General features: G+C 37.6%; 1 protein-coding gene across 5 annotated transcripts in view; it reads right to left on the minus strand.

Annotated features, from left to right (window-relative positions):
- sky (GTPase-activating protein skywalker) overlaps positions 1-19,923 on the minus strand; it is a 90,239-nt gene that overhangs the window by 6,222 nt on the left and 64,094 nt on the right. The window contains exons 1-12 of one of the 5 annotated variants that reach the window (XM_070083314.1): positions 18,096-18,422; positions 14,097-14,377; positions 13,670-13,774; positions 13,192-13,410; positions 11,054-11,204; positions 10,145-10,333; positions 9,889-10,013; positions 9,639-9,749; positions 9,134-9,304; positions 7,896-8,150; positions 6,391-6,477; positions 5,166-5,270 (exon numbers count right to left, since the gene is read on the minus strand). In XM_070083314.1, coding sequence (XP_069939415.1) covers positions 5,166-5,270; positions 6,391-6,477; positions 7,896-8,150; positions 9,134-9,304; positions 9,639-9,749; positions 9,889-10,013; positions 10,145-10,333; positions 11,054-11,204; positions 13,192-13,410; positions 13,670-13,774; positions 14,097-14,377; positions 18,096-18,114 — 1,818 coding nt within the window. In that variant the 5' untranslated portion in view covers positions 18,115-18,422. Of the gene's footprint in view, positions 1-5,165; positions 5,271-6,390; positions 6,478-7,895; positions 8,151-9,133; positions 9,305-9,638; positions 9,750-9,888; positions 10,014-10,144; positions 10,334-11,053; positions 11,205-13,191; positions 13,411-13,669; positions 13,775-14,096; positions 14,679-18,095; positions 18,423-19,923 lie in introns of those variants that run through there. The other 4 variants (XM_070083313.1, XM_070083318.1, XM_070083312.1 and 1 more) reach the window with 4 other exon arrangements.

A 19,923-nucleotide genomic window follows, 5' to 3' on the forward strand; every position in this document is an offset into this window, starting at 1 on the left:
AAATCGCCGATGCGTAAACATCGTCAAGACCGCTAACTTCGCAAGAGCATAATTCCGTAAGTTTTCCATCAAATTTCATACTTTTGGTGTCATTATGATCGGGAAAAGATTCTCTATCTTTTCATAAGAACAAAAAATTTTTTTTTTTTTTTTAACCCTTTCAGGGTCCAAGGCCCAAATCTGGAGTCACGCACCAATGTCCAAGAATTTAAAAAAAAAAAATTTGTTATTTTTTCTTATAAAATCGTAGAGAATCTTTTTGTGAAAGTAATAAAACAAAAAGTACGAAATTTGGTGGAAAATTGACGAAATTATGCTCTCGCGAATTTTGATGTCAGCGATATTTACGAATCGGCGATTTTGCCGACTTTGACTCCCATTTTAGGCCAATTACATTATTCCAGTCAACCAAATTCTTAGCTATTTCACTAGTATTACTTCTATTCTATCGATTGAGCACAAGAAATCACCAAGTCAACTGTTTCAGCTACAAAATAAAGTGATCGGAAATTGTTAATTTGGCCAATTTAACACAAAGTTCAAAATATTCCAATTTCAAAATAGGGTCCAGAATGAACAATGTAGGCATTCCTGGCACTAAACTAACATTTCCTCTGTTCATTAGTTATGTTTTGAGGCTTTACAAATAAATTCCATTTTGATTTTTTATTCACATAATGAATTTTTACTCACACCAAAAAATAGAAGATTTACTGTTATGCAATACTGTAATAATTGTATAAATATCATCACCATATTTGTGAATGTATATTAGACCCACCAGCTGATGTGTATTAGACGTGTGAAGTTGTTTGTTTACTCTTGAATATCGGCAAAAATTTAACATTTCTGCTACTTTGAGCTCAGTTTCAAGCCATTTCCAGTGCTAAAACCAATCAAAATCATCTCTATTTCTGTAATATGTCTTCCATTCTATCAAATGAGACCAAGAAATCGCAAATACAACTATAAAAAACATATGAAAAAACACTGCAAAGTTGCCGTTTTAATCGAAAAATCATGATTTCATTTTTTTTCTCTCATTATACACAGTGTGCTGCAGGATCTGTTTTATGTGGTGCACACATACCACATAGATGTATTCTCTCATATCTAGGCCCAAATGTACCACTCACAGTTTATCAGAGTGAGCTGAGCTCATGGCGTAGATCTACGGTTTGGACCCTGAATGTAAAGCCGTAGATCTACGGGACGGACCCTGAAAGGGTTAAATTTGGCCGACCCTGAGAGCAAGTCTCGGAGAGGGCCTGTCAACCCTCAAGGGTTAAATCTAGGTAGTAGGTTGGTAGACAGCAACCACCCAGGGAGGTACTACCATCCTGCCAAGTGAGTGTAAAATGAAAGCCCTCTTATTGTTTTACATGATGGTAGGATTGCTGGTGTCCTTTTTTCTGTCTTAAACATGCAAGATTTCAGGTACGTCTTGCTACTTCTAGTTACACTTAGGTCACACTACACATACATGTACAAGCATATATATACACAACCCTCTGGGTTTTCTTTATTTTCTTTCTAGTTCTTGTTCTTGTTTATTTCATCTTATCTCCATGGGGAAGTGGAACAGAATTCTTCCTCTGTAAGCCATGCGTGTTGTAAGAGGCGACTAAAATGCTGGGAGCAAGGGGTTAGTAACCCCTTCTCCTGTATAAATTACTAAATTTAAAAAGATAAACTTTTGTTTTTCTTTTTGGGCCACCCTGCCTCGGTGGGATACGGCCGGTTTGATGAAAAAAAAAAAAAAAAAAAAAGCAAAATAACTTACAAACAATTCAAGATACAAACAGCCTTCTGGAATGTAACTTGTTCGTAAGTTTGGGGGCGTCTGTATATGTAGTAATTCTCCATGGGGAAATGGAACAGAATTCTTCCTCCACAAGCTATGCATGTCATAAGAAAACAAAACCCAAAGTATTTCTTCTCCTATGCCAAATCAAAGTCGAGAATAACGTCCAGTATTGGGCCCTTACTTAAACAAGATGGGCCCTACACAGATGACAGCAAGGAAATGAGTGAGCTACTCAAGTCCCAATATGACTCAGTTTTTAGCAAGCCACTAACCAGACTGAGAGTCGCAGATCAAAATGAATTTTTTATGAGAGAGCCACAGAATTTGGTTAACACAAGCCTATCTGATTATAGGTAGTAGGTTGGTAGACAGCAACCGCCCAGGGAGGTACTACCGTCCTGCCAAGTGAGTGTAAAACGAAAGCCTGTAATTGTTTTACATGATGGTAGGATTGCTGGTGTCCTTTTTTCTGTCTCATGAACATGCAAGATTTCAGGTACGTCTTGCTACTTCTACTTACACTTAGGTCACACTACACATACATGTACAAGCACATATATACACACCCCTCTGGGTTTTCTTCTATTTTCTTTCTAGTTCTTATTCTTGTTTATTTCCTCTTATCTCCATGGGGAAGTGGAACAGAATTCTTCCTCCGTAAGCCATGCGTGTTGTAAGAGGCGACTAAAATGCCGGGAGCAAGGGGCTAGTAACCTCTTCTCCTGTATATATTACTAAATGTAAAAGGAGAAACTTTCGTTTTTCCTTTTGGGCCACCCTGCCTCGGTGGGATACGGCCGGTGTGTTGAAAGAAAGAAAGAAAGCCTATCTGATGTTATCCTGACGCCAAATGACTTCGAACAGGCGATAAATGACATGCCCATGCACTCTGCCCCAGGGCCAGACTCATGGAACTCCGTGTTCATCAAGAACTGCAAGAAGCCCCTATCACGAGCCTTTACCATCCTATGGAGAAGGAGCATGGACATGGGGGTCGTCCCACAGTTACTAAAAACAACAGACATAGCCCCACTCCACAAAGGGGGCAGTAAAGCAACAGCAAAGAACTACAGACCGATAGCACTAACATCCCATATCATAAAAATCTTTGAAAGAGTCCTAAGAAGCAAGATCACCACCCATCTAGAAACCCATCAGTTACACAACCCAGGGCAACATGGGTTTAGAACAGGTCGCTCCTGTCTGTCTCAACTATTGGATCACTACGACAAGGTCCTAGATGCACTAGAAGACAAAAAGAATGCAGATGTAATATATACAGACTTTGCAAAAGCCTTCGACAAGTGTGACCATGGCGTAATAGCGCACAAAATGCGTGCTAAAGGAATAACAGGAAAAGTCGGTCGATGGATCTATAATTTCCTCACTAACAGAACACAGAGTAGTAGCCAACAGAGTAAAGTCCGAGGCAGGCACGGTGAAAAGCTCTGTTCCACAAGGCACAGTACTCGCTCCCATCTTGTTCCTCATCCTCATATCTGACAGACAAGGATGTCAGCCACAGCACTGTGTCTTCCTTTGCAGATGACACCCGAATCTGCATGACTGTCTTCCATTGCAGACACTGCAAGGCTCCAGGCGGACATCAACCAAATCTTTCAGTGGGCTGCAGAAAACAATATGAAGTTCAACGATGAGAAATTTCAATTACTCAGATATGGTAAACACGAGGAAATTAAATCTTCATCAGAGTACAAAACAAATTCTGGCCACAAAATAGAGCGAAACACCAACGTCAAAGACCTGGGAGTGATCATGTCGGAGGATCTCACCTTCAAGGACCATAACATTGTATCGATCGCATCTGCTAGAAAAATGACAGGATGGATAATGAGAACCTTCAAAACGAGGGATGCCAAGCCCATGATGACACTCTTCAGGTCACTTGTTCTATCTAGGCTGGAATATTGCTGCACACTAACAGCACCTTTCAAGGCAGGTGAAATTGCTGACCTAGAAAATGTACAGAGAACCTTCACGGCACGCATAACGGAGATAAAACACCTCAATTACTGGGAGCGCTTGAGGTTCCTGAACCTGTATTCCCTGGAACGCAGGCGGGAGAGATACATGATTATATACACCTGGAAAATCCTAGAGGGACTAGTTCCGAACTTGCACACGAAAATCACTCACTACGAAAGCAAAAGACTTGGCAGACGATGCAACATCCCCCCAATGAAAAGCAGGGGTGTCACTAGCACGTTAAGAGACCATACAATAAGTGTCAGGGGCCCGAGACTGTTCAACTGCCTCCCAGCATACATAAGGGGGATTACCAACAGACCCCTGGCAGTCTTCAAGCTGGCACTGGACAAGCACCTAAAGTCGGTTCCTGATCAGCCTGGCTGTGGCTCGTACGTTGGTTTGCGTGCAGCCAGCAGTAACAGCCTGGTTGATCAGGCTCTGATCCACCAGGAGGCCTGGTCACAGACCGGGCCGCGGGGGCGTTGACCCCAGGAACTCTCTCCAGGTAAACTCCATGCAAGGGGCTAGTAACCCCTTCTCCTGTATGCATTACTAAATTTAAAAAAGACATTTTTGTTTTTCTTTTTGGGCTACCCTGCCTTGATGAGATATGGCCGGTTTGTTGAAAGGAAGAAGTTGTGTACTGTATATGCATTTTGTAGGCTTAGTTACATTGCTCACTAAATATATGATAGTGTAAACATGTTATCAGGTTTTTATATGCATTTGAAAGCGAAAAAAGTCCACGTTTCACTTTACAGTGATTTTCACTTCACAGCAGTAGCCCAAAACCTAGCTTTCTGTATAAGCAGGGCCCACCTGTATACCTTTTCTTCATACCCTGTTATCTGATCTTGTATGTTTAAAACTTCTGTTCATTTTGTGATCATATAGGCTTTTTTTTCTTTTTCCAACTGCTACTTCTGTTATTGATACATCATCCATTGGAATACATGAAAATGTAAACTGTGTATTTATGTATGTGTGGACACAATCATTTTATGCATAATAAAAGGGATAATTTTTTTATTTTTATGTTTTTTAACCAAAAATCAAAATCCATTCAAGAAATTTGTCCAATAAACATATTTCCTTTAATGATAACACCCATAAAATTTTCAAGTTAGATTATACGTTCAACTGCAAGACCACTGTTCTAGTCTACTGACAGAAAAAGTTTTCTTAGCTATGTAATACCAAACTACGTTCAGTACTTTTGAAGCTGGTCTCTTAATATCACTTCCCCAATTTACAAGTCCTGCTTAGCACCCAAGGAAATCCCATTATTACAAATATTGTATCAGCTTATGAGTTTGAGTGTAGTACATACAACAGTAAAAAGAATATGGAATACAAATTAAAGACTAACCTGGAAGAAAGTTGTAAGTGAACAGCCATGTTCCTCTGTGGTGTATAGCAAAGTAGGTTGATGCATTGTCATCCTCATAGGAAGCCATGACCAGAGAGTCAGTAGCTGCAAAAATATAATATATTTTAAAATATGTAAAATGAAAAATGTGTTGCTATTCACCAAATGTAAATACTATGCACTTGCTTTCATTTAAATATAAACACTGTATTTAACTCAAGTTTCTTGACAAATTCCATTTCATTTTAAGTATATACAGTACAGTGAACCCCCGACATTTGATGGCATCAACATTCGATAAATCCGACATTTGATGCATTTTAACGCAAAAATTTTGACTTGACATTCGATGGAAAATCCGACATTTAATACGATTCGTATGAGACGTGTCCACGTGTGGCCTGAACTGCACCGTGTGTGCCAGTGTTTACAAGCCAGCCAGTGTGTGTGCGCATCTAAGGATACATTCGGTACATTCCATATTATCACTGTTTTTGGTGCTTGTTTCTGCAAAATAAGTAAGCATGGGCCCCAAGAAAGCTTCTAGTGCCAACCCTTTGAGAAAAAAGGTGCTAATGACTATTGAAATGAAGAAAGAGATAATTACAAAGTACGAAAGTGGAGTGCGTGTGTCGGAGTGCATGATGATTTGGTAAAGAAATTGCCTGCAACTAGTGGTGATGTGAGTGAATTTAAGGCCAGCAAAGGTTGGTTTGAAAGATTTAAGAATCGTAGTGGCATACACAGTGTGGTAAGGCATGGTGAGGCTGCCAGTTCATGTCCTAATGGAAGGGGATATCCCTTCTAAACACTAACACCATCCACACTCTCCCCTCCTCCCATCCCATCAATCATCACCAGATCTTCATTAAAGGTAAGTGTCAATTATTCTATTGTTATTAATCTATTGTTATTGTTATTATTCCATTGCATTAATATTTCATGTGGTAAAGTTTTTTTTTCATACTTTAGGGTGTCTTGCACAGATTAATTTGATTTCCATTATTTCTAATGGGGAAAATTAATTCGACTTTCGATATTTTCGACATTCAATGGCTCTCAGGAACGGATTAATATCGAATGTCGGGGGTCCACTGTATTTGAATTCCTGAAACTAAGACAAATGGCAAAATGAAGCACATTCATTCAGTCTCCAATACCTATTAGTAGGAATAACCAAAGCCAGACCATCTTAAGTTAGACAGTAGTAAAGCAAAGGACAAACCTCGTCCTTTGAGACGATCATCGATTTGATGTTGTGAATGGGATATTGTCCCATAGTTCGCACACGAGGAGCAGGAGAGCGAGATCCCTTGTGACAGCATGCACAGAAGTATTTGTTAATTGGTAGCATATAAGTAAGGCACTCCTCTGAGAATCAATGTCAAATGTTATATATCGAAGAAGATAAAAGCTTCAGCAGACCAGATTTTACAAGCGTTTAGAAATACTTAAAAGACCAAGATTTGTGACTGTAATTTACTGATTAAAATTATGTAAATTATACCCATAGCCAAATAAAAGCACCTGAGTAATTCACCCAAGAATATCTAGATGCACTGTATCACATGCACATGACAAAAGGCTGTTTTAAAGAGCAAAGTTCAGCAAGAGAGAAGACATGTGATTTACATTTACCAATGGAATTAGACCTAGGAACATTGGAGGAGAGAAGAACCAGGAAAGACAAGATAACAACAAACAAAATAGTAATAACTGAGCACAGATAGGTTGTTTGTGGTGGGTAATGGGTACTCAGGGTCACAGCTAGAAGTTAAAACACACAGATGAGTCACAGGGAAGCAAGGAAGTATTTCTTCAGTTTAATGGTGGTCAGGAAGTGGAATAACCTTCAAGAAGTGGAGGAGGTAGGATCAACATAGTTTTAAGAGGAGGTATAATAGGGCCCTTGAGGCTAGGAGAGAGTGAATCTGGTACACACACTGAATAAATCTACTAACCATTAGAGCATATGAATCTCCCCTGTTTTCATTATCTCAGCTGTATTCCTATCCACCCATCTTGCTTTATCTACTTTTTAGTTCACTAATCACTTTCACTGACTTTACACTTACTTCTGGTCATTAACTCATTCTAATAGATCTTCCTCCTCCTTGTCCCAAACTTGAAATTTCTGCCTCTGTTCTATCCATTCCACATTAATTTACTTTCATTCATTACAGATATTCATCTGTTCCCTTGGTTTACTCATACTGTTTATCATTCTATAAAGTTTATTTCAGTAAAATTTACTGACAATGCCACACCCATTTCTACTATTTTACTATTTTTTTCTTTGCATTAGCTGCACAAAAATTCCATATACTGTACAAATTTATTCATCTCTATCATAAATCATAATTTTATTAAATTACTGATCAGCCTCTGAAAAAAATTAATTTTAGGCATTTTACTAAAAGACTGTACAGTATTATTTCAATATAATGTATGTATTTCATATTTTTTAACCTAAAACCCCAAAAATAACACATATGCTAAGAACAAGGAAGAACGTGTTGCTAACAGACTGACTAACCCTTACACTAGTCAAAATGAATGAGGAAAGTGGTTATTTTTTTAATTTATACAAAATGCATACAGTAATGCTTTACATTTTTAACAGCTCCCTTAACCCAAAATATTCATCCATGCAAAAACAAATACTTGCAATATGAGTGTTAATAAAAAAGCACAAAGCATAAGGTGAAGCAATCAAAGCTGCACAAGTACCTCCTTGATGGTAAGGGTGTGAGACATCATCTGGATGCTAGACTGTGATTCTGAAGTAGGAAGGCCTTCCAGTGATACAGAACGATTTAATGTTGGCGTTTCTGGAGCATGCATCTGTCCTGCCCCACTTCCAGTGCCTCCCATCACTCTTTGGCTTTTGAGGTACATCTCTGTTTGAACAACTACTTTAGTGATTTCTGACTTGCTGAAAGCCCGGATACCAAAAGCAGTTTTCAGTAACTTTTGAGGAGAAATCTGTAAAAATAAATGAAAATATAAATTTATATGCACAGAAAAATACATTTAATTCATAAACCACTTGTAAGCAATTATTAGCATCTATATAATAGTGAAATATGAATTACTTAAGAAAACCTTTTTTCAGTTCAAAGTTTAAGATAATCTGAAGCAGTAATAGTAAACAGTTTAATCAAGAAAAAGATTGAAAAGAAAATTCACATTCCGACATTTTTGTGTAAACTTTTATATATATATATATATATATATTGGCAGTTTGGAGGGATATGTTGTGTATCTTTATACGTATATGCTTCTAGACTGTTGTATTCTGGGCACCTCTGCAAAAGCAGTGATAATGTGTGAGTGTGGTGAAAGTGTTGAATGATGATGAAAGTATTTTCTTTTTGGGGATTTTCTTTCTTTTTTGGGTCACCCTGCCTCGGTGGGAGACGGCCGACTTGTTGGAAAAAAAAAAAAAAAAAAAAAAAAAAAAAAAAAAAAAAAAAAAAAAAAAATTATATTATATATATATATATACTATATATATACAATACACATACATATATACATATATACATATATATTTGCGCTTCAAGTCAACCTACTACCATAAAGACTGTTCATCTTGAGCACAATGTGAGTGAACATATATCGATACAACCATTACATTCCATCTCAAGTACTTATAGTACATGATCTGCCACTGCCACTTTCAACTACCTTCTTTTTTAAACAAACCAGATGTATCCCACTGAGGCAGGGTGGCCCAAAACAGAAAAACAAAAGGTTCCCTTTTCAACTTTAGTAATGTATACAGGAGAAGGGGTTACTAGCCCCTTGTTCCCTTTCAATTACCTATAGCAGTTAATCCACCTCTGGTACCCTAACTAAATATATAGTAGCTGATCCACCACTGGCACTATCAACTACTTAGAACAGTTGATCTACCACTGGCACCATCAACTTAGTCTAAAATTATAAGAGATAGGCATACATACTTGTATATTTTGGCAGAAGTGCATGATGGATTCATTTAGCCCTCGACTTGGAAGAGATGCAATCATATTTGGATCGTGAGTTACTGCCTTTACAAACAGATGGAAAATAGCCAATGCAATTCTCAACAAGACCTTTGAGCCTTCAAATAGAAAGCAATCAAGAATGCGTACCTATAAAGAAATAAGGAAAAGCAAATGAAGATTTACTAACAGTACCTTCAAGAGGATTGCAAAATGCAATATCATAATATTACACTTATTGGTGTTTCAATATGATAAAAATTATTCTATCACTTAACTTTGCATGTAAAATAGATACAGATGGTTACTGATTAAAATAAACCTAAAACTTCTTTTCCAAAATGTTTTAAATAAAAAGTAATTCCATCACACAACTGTGCACGTGTATGTTAGAACAAAAAATGTCAACAGAAACAATATGAAAACTCGGAATGGAATGACATATTTGACGAGTATCTAAATCCCAGGATAACTAGATACATACCACATGTGTGATGGGCAAAGCAGCTAAAATCCACCATATCCAGTTCTGGAAAGCATCCTCTATTTGCTCTTCAGGAACTCCAAATTTGGACAGAGTTGAAAAGGCACCTCTCTGAAGATAAAATATGTAAAATAAATATGTAGTACTTAAAGATGCAAAACATTATAATAAACTTAATAACACATGAGACATGTTAGTAATCTACTTGAAATTATACAAAATTTAACTAGCTATAACTTTTAACACTTACAATATGCTTTTTACCCAGGATCACTGCTGCTCTCCAGTGTGCTTCATTTGCAATTTTAGTCTGCGTAAGAAACTTATTCTGAGCTCCACAAACAAGGGCAGCCATGCAGTTGTAGGCATCCACTTCTGTTGACAAATCATGAAACTTCAAGCACTATGTTTATGATACACTGACATATTACACAACATTCTTTTACCAATATCTAAACAGTTTTTTTTGCCACAGAAAGATGCAGGAAAATCTTAACACAACATACCATCCATGTAATGAAGTAATAAAGATGTCATGGCATACAGAGCTGGAGCATATGTGATGGCTGGGTGACTGAATGCTATCACAGAGATAACCCTTTCACAGGCTGTTACTCCTCTAGGTGAAAGGGACTGAGATATCTTGTATTTTGTATCAATGAAGGCTGGCAACTGGACACTACACTCCAAGAGTTCTGTGAACAATCGACTGTTAGATCTCCAGATGATTTAGTATCTTTTTTCAAACATCAACACAGTAGTAAAATGAGTCTTTGAATTACAAAATTTCAATGATTATTAAACATTAAATGTTAAAGAAAAATTTTTTTACACACTGTTTTAAACATAACTGTGTGCATACATTACAATTCAAATAACCCTCTGAAATACATTCCCACCCATTATGCCTAGGTAGAGTGATCTAAAGAAAACACATTCACTCAATCACCATCTTTCTAGAAATGTGCTGACATCACTATGAGTTTACCCCTCTGACTTCAACATCCCCACCCCTCCTTCAAAGTGTAAGCACTGCCCTTCCCATCTCCAGGACCATCTCCAGTTTCCCTGAATCCTTTCATAAAAGTTGCCTTGCTCACATTCCAACAGCATGTCATTAAAAATCACTTGTCTCCATTCACTCTTATCTAACACGCTCACACAGGCTGTTGGATGCTTAAGCCCCTAAAATTCAAAAGCCTTGTGTATCCCCCTTCTTCCAACCATTCCTAGGATGACCCCTCTTTTTTTACCTTCCACCCCACATTTATCCACCCTTTAGTCAACCTATCCCTGTCCATCCTCTCTATATTTCCATAAACAAATACACATACAGAAAGTAAAATATTTTTTTTTATTTTTTTTTTAAATAAAGGATAATGAATTACTGAATATTTCTGGAAATACACACTTACCAGTGGTTCCATAAATCTGCTTCACAGTATCCCAGTAATAGTAGTCTCCAAAATCTTTTTCAGAAGAATGATGACGGCATATCTCACGCCAAAGGTTTTCACGGGCTGGACTACCTAGACTCCAGTCTGTCTCCCGAACAATATACTTGGCCTGAAGAATGACATTAATACATCTTACTGGTAAGTAACTGAATTTTTGTCTATTGAAAGAATTAGAGGCAAGACAGAATGTAGAATTGCAGATGAGCAAGGAGGTTTCAGAGTGGGTAGGGGATGTGTAGATCAAGTGTTTACACTGAAGCGTATGTGAACAGTATTTAGATAAAGGTAGGGAAGTTTTTATTGCATTTATGGATTTAGAAAAGGCATATGATAGAGTGGATAGAGGAGCAATGTGGCAGATGTTGCAAGTATATGGAATAGGTGGTAAGTTAGTAAATGCTGTAAAGAGTTTTTATGAGGATAGTGAGGCTCAGGTTAGGGTGTGTAGAAGAGAGGGAGAATACTTCCCGGTAAAAGTAGGTCTTAGACAGGGATGTGCAATGTCACCATGGTTGTTTAATATATTTATAGATGGGGTTGTAAAAGAAGTAAATGCTAGGGTGTTCGGAAGAGGGGTGGGATTAAATTATGGGGAATCAAATACAAAATGGGAATTGACACAGTTACTTTTTGCTGATGATACTGTGCTTATGGGAGATTCTAAAGAAAAATTGCAAAGGTTAGTGGACGAGTTTAGGAGTGTGTGTAAAGGTAGAAAGTTGGAAGTGAACACAGAAAAGAGTAAGGTGATGAGGGTATCAAATGATTTAAAGAAAAATTGGATATAAAATTAGGGAGGAGTAGTATGGAAGAAGTGAATGTTTTCAGATAATTGGGAGTTGACTTGTCAGCGGATGGATTTGTGAAAGATGAGGTTAATCATAGAATTGGTGATGGAAAAACGGCGAGTGGTGTGTTGAGGTACATGTGGAGAAAAAAAACGTTTTCTATGGAGGCAAAGAAGGGAATGTATGAAAATATAATAGTACCAACACTCTTATATGGGTGTGAAGCTTGGGTTGTGAATGCAGCAGCGAGGAAGCGGTTGGAGGCAGTGGAGATGTCCTCTCTAAGGGCAATGTGTGGTGTAAATATTATGTAGAAAATAGGAGAGGGTGTGGAGTTAATAAAAGTATTAGTCAGAGGGCTGAAGAGGGGTTGTTGAGGTGGTTTGGTCATTTAGAGAGAATGGATTAAAGTAGAATGACATGGAAAGCGTATAAATCTGTAGGGGAAGGAAGGCGGGGTAGGGGTCGTCCTCGAAAAGGTTGGAAGGAAGGGGTAAGGGAGGTTTTGTGGGTGAGGGGCTTGGACTTCCAGCAGGCGTGCATGAGTTTGTGCGTTAGGAGTGAATGGAGACGAATGTTATATGTGAGCAGGGTAATATTTAGTGAAGGGATTCAGAGAAACCGGTTTTTATATAGCCAGACTTAAGTCTTGGAAATGGTTAGTACAATGCCTGCACTCTAAAGGAGGGGTTCGGGATATTAGCAGTTTGGAGGGATATATTGTGTATCTTTACACGTATATGCTTCTAAACTGTTGTGTTCTGAGCACCTCTGCAAAAACAGTGATTATGTGTGAGTGAGGTGAAAGTGTTGAATGATGATGAAAGTATTTTCTTTTTGGGGATTTTCTTTCTTTTTGGGTCACCCTGCCTCGGTGGGAGACGGCCAATTTGTTAAAAAAAAAAAAAAAATATATATATATACAGATATAATACTGACATACATGGATTTGAAAAAAATGTCAAACAAGCTTTTATTATCACAACAATGTTGCAACAAGGGTCTATTCCAAGAAAGTTACTCTGCAGAATAATGTAATTGGCCTAAAATGGGAGTCAAAGTCGGCAAAATCGCTGATGTGTAAATACCGCTAACACATCAAAATTTGCGAGAGCATATTTTCGTCAATTATCCATCAAATTTCATACTTTTTGTTTTATTACCTTCAGAAAAATATTCTCTACCATTTCAAAAGAAAAAAATAACAAAATTATTTTTTGAAAGTTCTTGGAACCTGGTGCACACTTTGAAATTTGGCCTCTGGCCCCTGAAAGGGTTAAGATACACACTGAGGCATGCCAAGTTTACCTCTTTCATTCTCCCTGCTTGTATCAATGCTTCAATGTCCTCCCACTTGGCCATTGATGTCTCGTCTGCTGTGTGTGCAAGATTATGAACAGGGATCCTGGACATATCCACATGACCTGAGAAGGGTGGAGGATTGGTAGGAGTTTTGTCATCTGACAGAGCTTCAGCATGATGACCACCACCAACTGTCATCTTGATGAAATTACCGAGAAGTTTTACCTGAAATACAATGTGTTCATCCTAATAAGGTCTATCATGGTAAGCCTTAAGTGCTAATGTGAATTACTCTCTCTAAATGTTTGCCGAGTTAAAAAATTTTCCTTAACATTAAGTTCAATTACTGTACCTCTTAAGAAAATGAAAGTAAAGATATCTATAATATATTTACAGTACATGTATATACATACAATTAATGCTATTAAACAGCATCACTAACTTTTATTTATTCCATGAATATCTTCATGATAACACAACTTACCTGTTTCTTAACCTCAGAAATGCGTTTGTTTTTTGTTGATCCGTCTACTGGCCACTGTATTAGAGATTTTGGGTAAGCTGAAATAGGGATTGCCTTGCTGACACTCTGTAATAAGAGTCAATATGAGAATTAACATACACTATATCAATGTTTTTTCATACTGAGTTAAAATTATTGGGAAATATCAGTTTCAATATAACAAAAATTGTAAAAGGTAGCATGTCCATAAATACAATATAGTATATATTAAGTAACTCAACAAATCATGAGGATATTAAGCTTTATAATCAATATTTTTAAGTCCTGCGTAGGAATTATAATGTTGTACTGAAAAATTATTAACCAAGACTTCTTGGTTATTAATAGAAAGAATAACATGGCAAAATTTACAGATCTAAAGAAACAATATACTAAATGTTATGGCTACCTTTAGCTGATTGAGATCAAGGATATCCGTTTGATTGTTGTTGGTAGCATTATATTCAGGATTGGGCTTCCATTCATTACTGCTATCAACGCAACTATCGTAGGCTGGTGTGTCGCAGAAGTCTGGAATCAGGCCGTACTCGTGCTGTAGTGACTGCCTCCTGTTCTTATGTTGGTTGCTGGGGTGTTCACTGCTACTATGGCTTTGAGGTTTCTTGAGTGAACTTAACCGTGGTCGATGAGGGTGGTTGGTGTCCTCATGACTGGTAATGCCCCGTGTGGCTGCAAAGGCCGCAGGGTAAATATATGCTATAATGTCATAGGTCAACATTTTAATGGTATCAGGGATAGCTGAATGATAACAGCACTAAACTGGTTAAGTCTAGAGGGTGGCACTTAGTACCAATGCAGAAGAGGAAATTTAACCACAATTTAAAAAGGAAACTAGAACGAAGGGTTATGACCAGGTTTTTAAGTTGGTCTGACAGGATGAGTTGAGAATAAGCTGAATGGTTCACAATGAAAGTTCTGTCACTTCACTTTTGTTAGTCCATCACAATTTTTCCTTTTTTCATGTAACAATTTTTTTTTTATGTAAACACCTGAAAATACATTATGATATATTAAAGTCTGGTTACAACTGCTTCATTTTTTAGCTGATGAATAATAATCTGCAGTAATGAAATAAATATTTATCAAACCTTAGAGATCTACTGACATGGGATACTAGTATGCAAAACTGATACATACTAATGAACATACTGTATGTAAACAGTAACTAATAAACAGTACAGTATAGTGGTACTTTTTTTTTTTAAGTACAATACTCTTAAATGTTCACTATGAGTACTGTGAAACTATGTTCACTAACAGGAATATTGTGAAATTATGTTCATCATAACATGGGCATCATGATAATATATTCACCATAACACAGGTAGCGAAAATGTTAGTTTTCTAAACACTTTATACAGCTGAAAATGTTCACTGTAACATGGGTACTGTGAAATATGTTCACTATAATATTTCATACTGTAAAACTTCACCGTAACATGAGTATTCTCTCTCTTACTGTGAAACAATGTTCACAACAAGAGCATTGTTAAACTAAGTTCACCAAAACATGAATATGCTGACTGTGTTCACTATGACAATGCAATTATGCTCAGTATAATGCGAGTACTGTAAAACTAGATTACTACGAATACAGTAAAACTGTTTACCATAATACGACTACAGTATAAACTTCAGTAACTGATGCATGCGGTTTAAAAGGACACATGAGCAAACACTAGGTCACGTTTATTAACAATTATAATAGAGTAATAAATACGATTTATTGTTTGCACACTTATTGTAACCACAGCTAGAGTTAGGTTATCATGGACAGCCTCTCTGTCCACCTGTAAGACCTGTTAATAAGCTTGGCTGGCATATTATCCAGGCGACTGTAGCAAGATCATGTCATAATATACTGAAACCTCAAGATCTCTAATACTTCAGCAGCTTTACTGTAATGAGACGTCTAAACGCAAGGTTATCCTAGATTAAGTCAAGTGTAGACTTTCTGAAAAATGGTTATCTTAACTTATTCACTCGTCAAATTGCAGGTTTTACTGGTTTTCTCAAAACACTAAAAAAAAATCCCGAGAGTAGGAATTGATAGACAAAGTAAGACTTGCCTAAAATGGGCAAGTAAGCCTACTACAGTATGCCTCAATTTTCAATTCGCTTATTTACTAAGCAATACGCCTTATCATCCACTCTCATATGCACAATTCTTGAAATGCGCACATCTTATATAATCAATGACCTTGATTAACACTTAAAAGTTATCATAGCACTATTTCTATCCAGATGTCATCTGCTAGACTTTCATCTGGTGTCCTGTTCATCAGTCTTGAACAACACATGGTTAAGACCAGAGATGCTTCACTACAGCCACACTCCATCACAGTAGTTACAACACTAAGCTTGTATACAAGTAGTTGCTAATTTTCCTTATCTTTGATGAACAGCAACTGATAATATGTATCTAATCACTTGTTTGTTAAGAGCTTTTAATGGGGGCAATGATCTTTACTATTTTCGTTTCATTGTTTTTAGCACTTACGATTAACATTATATATTATCATGATGTGCAAGACGCGCTATATCTTTAATGACGAAATGTTTCTCTCATTCTTCAAGGTTTCACTCCTCATTTAAGTGAGGTTCCTTGGTGCCGGTAAAGCTCTTCATCTATGGAATTGGACCCGTGCTCCGTTTCCTTGGATCGAACCTGAATGTCTCACATTCCCCCAGACGCTGCAAAATCCTTAAATAAGAAAGCGGGAGAACTGTAGCAGGCCTACTGGAGTTGAGCGTTTCCTCCCTCATGAATATAATAATCTCCAGGTTCCACCAATCGAATAAAGAGGTTACAGAAATCCTAGAGACAGTAAACATGGAGAGGCAGTTTAGGATGATTAGTCCCTCGACCTTCAAGGAAGATGGTCACTTTCTTAGCCAGGCTAAGAGATGGCATTAGTTGTAAATGATAAAGACAAGCAACAGAAACGAAAAAAAGAGTTGAACAGGCACAATACATGAGTAGGTGTGTTAGACCTGCCTAACATGGGCCAGTAGGGATGTTGTGGATCTCCTCTAGTCTTGTTATTATATTATGTAACTGGGAACGTTTTTAAGATAAAAAAAAAGCCTGCTCAGGCAAAATGTTAAGTCATTAGATTTAAAAAAAAAAAAATGCTGCGCATGCGAAAAGTTGTCTGCTGCTTGTGTCTTTATCAACTACAAAATAAATTTACAATTGTTGCACACGTCTTTATTGTGTATGGACCAGTATGCTTACTGGAAATTTCTAACAAGAACCACGTTACAAATTTCACCCCATTCCATTAAAGTCAGCAGAGGTAATAAACGATAGAGGATATGAACATAATTAGAACCAAAGAGTATACGAAATTAGTCCTAAATGCTTCTTCCTGATATACAGGATTATGTTCTGATGTTATATTTTCGTGTGCTAACCAGTGGACCAACTGTTTCTATGGTTAGCACACGGGCCTCTTCGAGTTTTAGGACTCGATTGTCATAGGTTCAAGCCCACCCATTCTGTGATAATGAGTGTCACTGGCACGTTTGTAAGACCACATTCAGATTATGCAGCACATTTCTGGTCTCTTGAGGCCTCTGAGTAGGATTGCAGTAGATCAGTGTACCTTTATTCTTATATTAGAAAATGAACATAAATACACTTGAAACCTTACATGAAGGGTCAACATATCTAATCTACATACAAAAAATCTACAGAGACAAATTAGTGGCACCGGACTTTCTCTCCAGAAAGGTGTCTAATACCAGGAGACGGGGGACATAAATGATGTACAGTGGAGTAGAACAAACTGGCAAGTGGTTATTAAGCAAATATTTTTTGGTAGATTAAAAAAAATCGGTTCAACAATGAAATGAATGAGAACAGTTGGGTGTAAGATCTGCCTGTGGTGGCACCAATAAGCCTATTTCCGAGCTCTTATATTTTTATTTGCACTGTTTAGTTGCATCTTTTTAAAACAATTATGACATGTTCTTTCTATTATTCATATAATATTTACATACGCAGATAAAACCAAATAAAAAGATAACAATATTGAGGCAACTTAATGGGAAGACTTCATTGGGTTATTGTGGGTTAAATTCTGCGTAAGTTACTATATAAAACCACTGAAAAATTTCAAGTTATAAATGAGGCCTAAATAAAAACTTATTTACTTGTCAACGATTCCGCAATATGGCATATGAGTTACCTAGACTTTCTTAGTTACCAAGATCATATCGTTTTATTCTGCAACTGTCCACAATTAAAATGCTCAAACTTACTAAGCTTCGTTTCAAAATAAAGACAAAAGCTTAGTCAATTAATGTAAATATAAATACAAATTAACCGTTAACACATGGCTTAAAAAAATAATCACTCGTAAGTTTAAATATGCAAGCTTACCACACGTCCCGACAGTCATGATGGCAGTCGAAATGCAGGTCTGATTAAACGAACAGGTTATAGCTGTTGATAATTTTGCTGTAGTCTTGATAAATAATGTGCAATCTTACTGCTCGTCTTGTAGCAGATCCGGTAAACAATTTATCTGTTGACACTCTTCCTCCTCCTCTTGCAAAAGGCAGTGTAAAATATAATCTTATGTTCACTACGATGGTTCAACATGAAATTGAGCGTAGTGAACAGGTCTTTCTCCAACCTGATTACCTCTTGGAAACTCGTATAGATACACTTAAGCCTTACTCTCAACTAGTACCCTTTTCCAGCCTGCTGGTGCTTATATAGTGTCAGGTGTAGCGGGCAGATGCCACATACCATTATCACTACAGCCTTTAATCAATCAGGATTTTTTTTTTTATTCTATCTCGAACTTACAATATTTGTACTGAATTTGCCTATAGTCCAATGCACATATGAAGAGTGAATGGAAATATATTGGAGGAAAATTCCAAGCATGAGGCTACTATAGGCATGTGACAATATTTATAGGAGCGGTAACATCTGAGCTCCTTACCACTGTGAGAGGAGAGTTATTGCCAAGTGTTCCCATCAAGTTTATTTATTTTCTTGTACCCGAAAGCAAAGTAACTTAGGTAGTATTATATATATATCTACATCTGTGTATAATCAGGTAATACACAATAATAAATTTCCAAAGAATAATATTTTGTTTCAACTTATAAAATTTCCTAGGAGCCTTGCGACAACTCTGAATTACTGAATGAATGAAAGGTTTACAGGACAGATGTGTCATGCGTGTGTGTGTACTCACCTATTTGTGGTTGCAGGGGTCGATTCATAGCTCCTGGCCCCGCCTCTTCGCTGATTGCTACTAGGTCCTCTCTCTCAATGCCCCATGAGCTTTATCATACCTCGCCTTAAAACTATGTATGGTTCCCGTCTACGGTGGGGATGCCCGGGTGTTGTGCATGTGTCATTTCATCCTGTCGGTATTATATACAATTCTTGTACTACTACTACTACTACTACTACCACTACTACTACCTCCACCTCTTCCTGCCTATATATAGCCGTCTTGCTCATCCTCTGTTAGTGTGACTTTGTCAATGGTCCAAGTCGGACCGAAACGTCGTCGTAAGCTTCTGTCTTTTATGTGCGGGTTATTTGTGTATCCCGCCTCCACTACGTCACTTTCTAGGCTATTCCACGGCCTGACTACTCTATGACTGAAGAAATACTTCCTAACATCCCTTTGATTCATCTGAGTCTTCAACTTCCAATTGTGACCTCTTGTGTCTGTGTCCCTTCTCTGGAACATCCCGTCTTTGTCCACCTCGTCTATTCCGCGCAGTATTTTATATGTCGTTATCATGTCTCCCCTGACCCTCCTGTCCTCCAGTGTCGTCAGGCCGATTTCCCTCAACCTTTCTTCGTAGGGCAATCCCCTTAGCTCTGGGACTAGTCTTGTTGCAAACCTTTGCACTTTCACTAATTTCTTGACGTGCTTGACAAGGTGTGGATTCCAAACTGGTGCTGCATACTCCAGTATGGGCCTGACGTAAATGGTATACAGAGTCTTGAACGAATCCTTACTGAGGTATCGGAACGCTATCCGTACGTTTGCCAGACGCCCGTATGCTGCAGCAGTTATCTGATTGATGTGCGCCTCAGGAGATATGCTCGGTGTTATACTCACCCCCAGATCTTTTCCTTGAGTGAGGTTTGGAGTCTTTGGCCATCTAAACTATATTGTGTCTGCGGTCTTCTTTGCCCTTCCCCAATCTTCATGACTTTGCATTTGGCAGGGTTA

The sequence above is a fragment of the Cherax quadricarinatus genome, chromosome 9 (genome assembly GCF_038502225.1).
Source record: "Cherax quadricarinatus isolate ZL_2023a chromosome 9, ASM3850222v1, whole genome shotgun sequence".
NCBI classification, from domain to species: Eukaryota; Metazoa; Arthropoda; class Malacostraca; order Decapoda; family Parastacidae; genus Cherax; species Cherax quadricarinatus.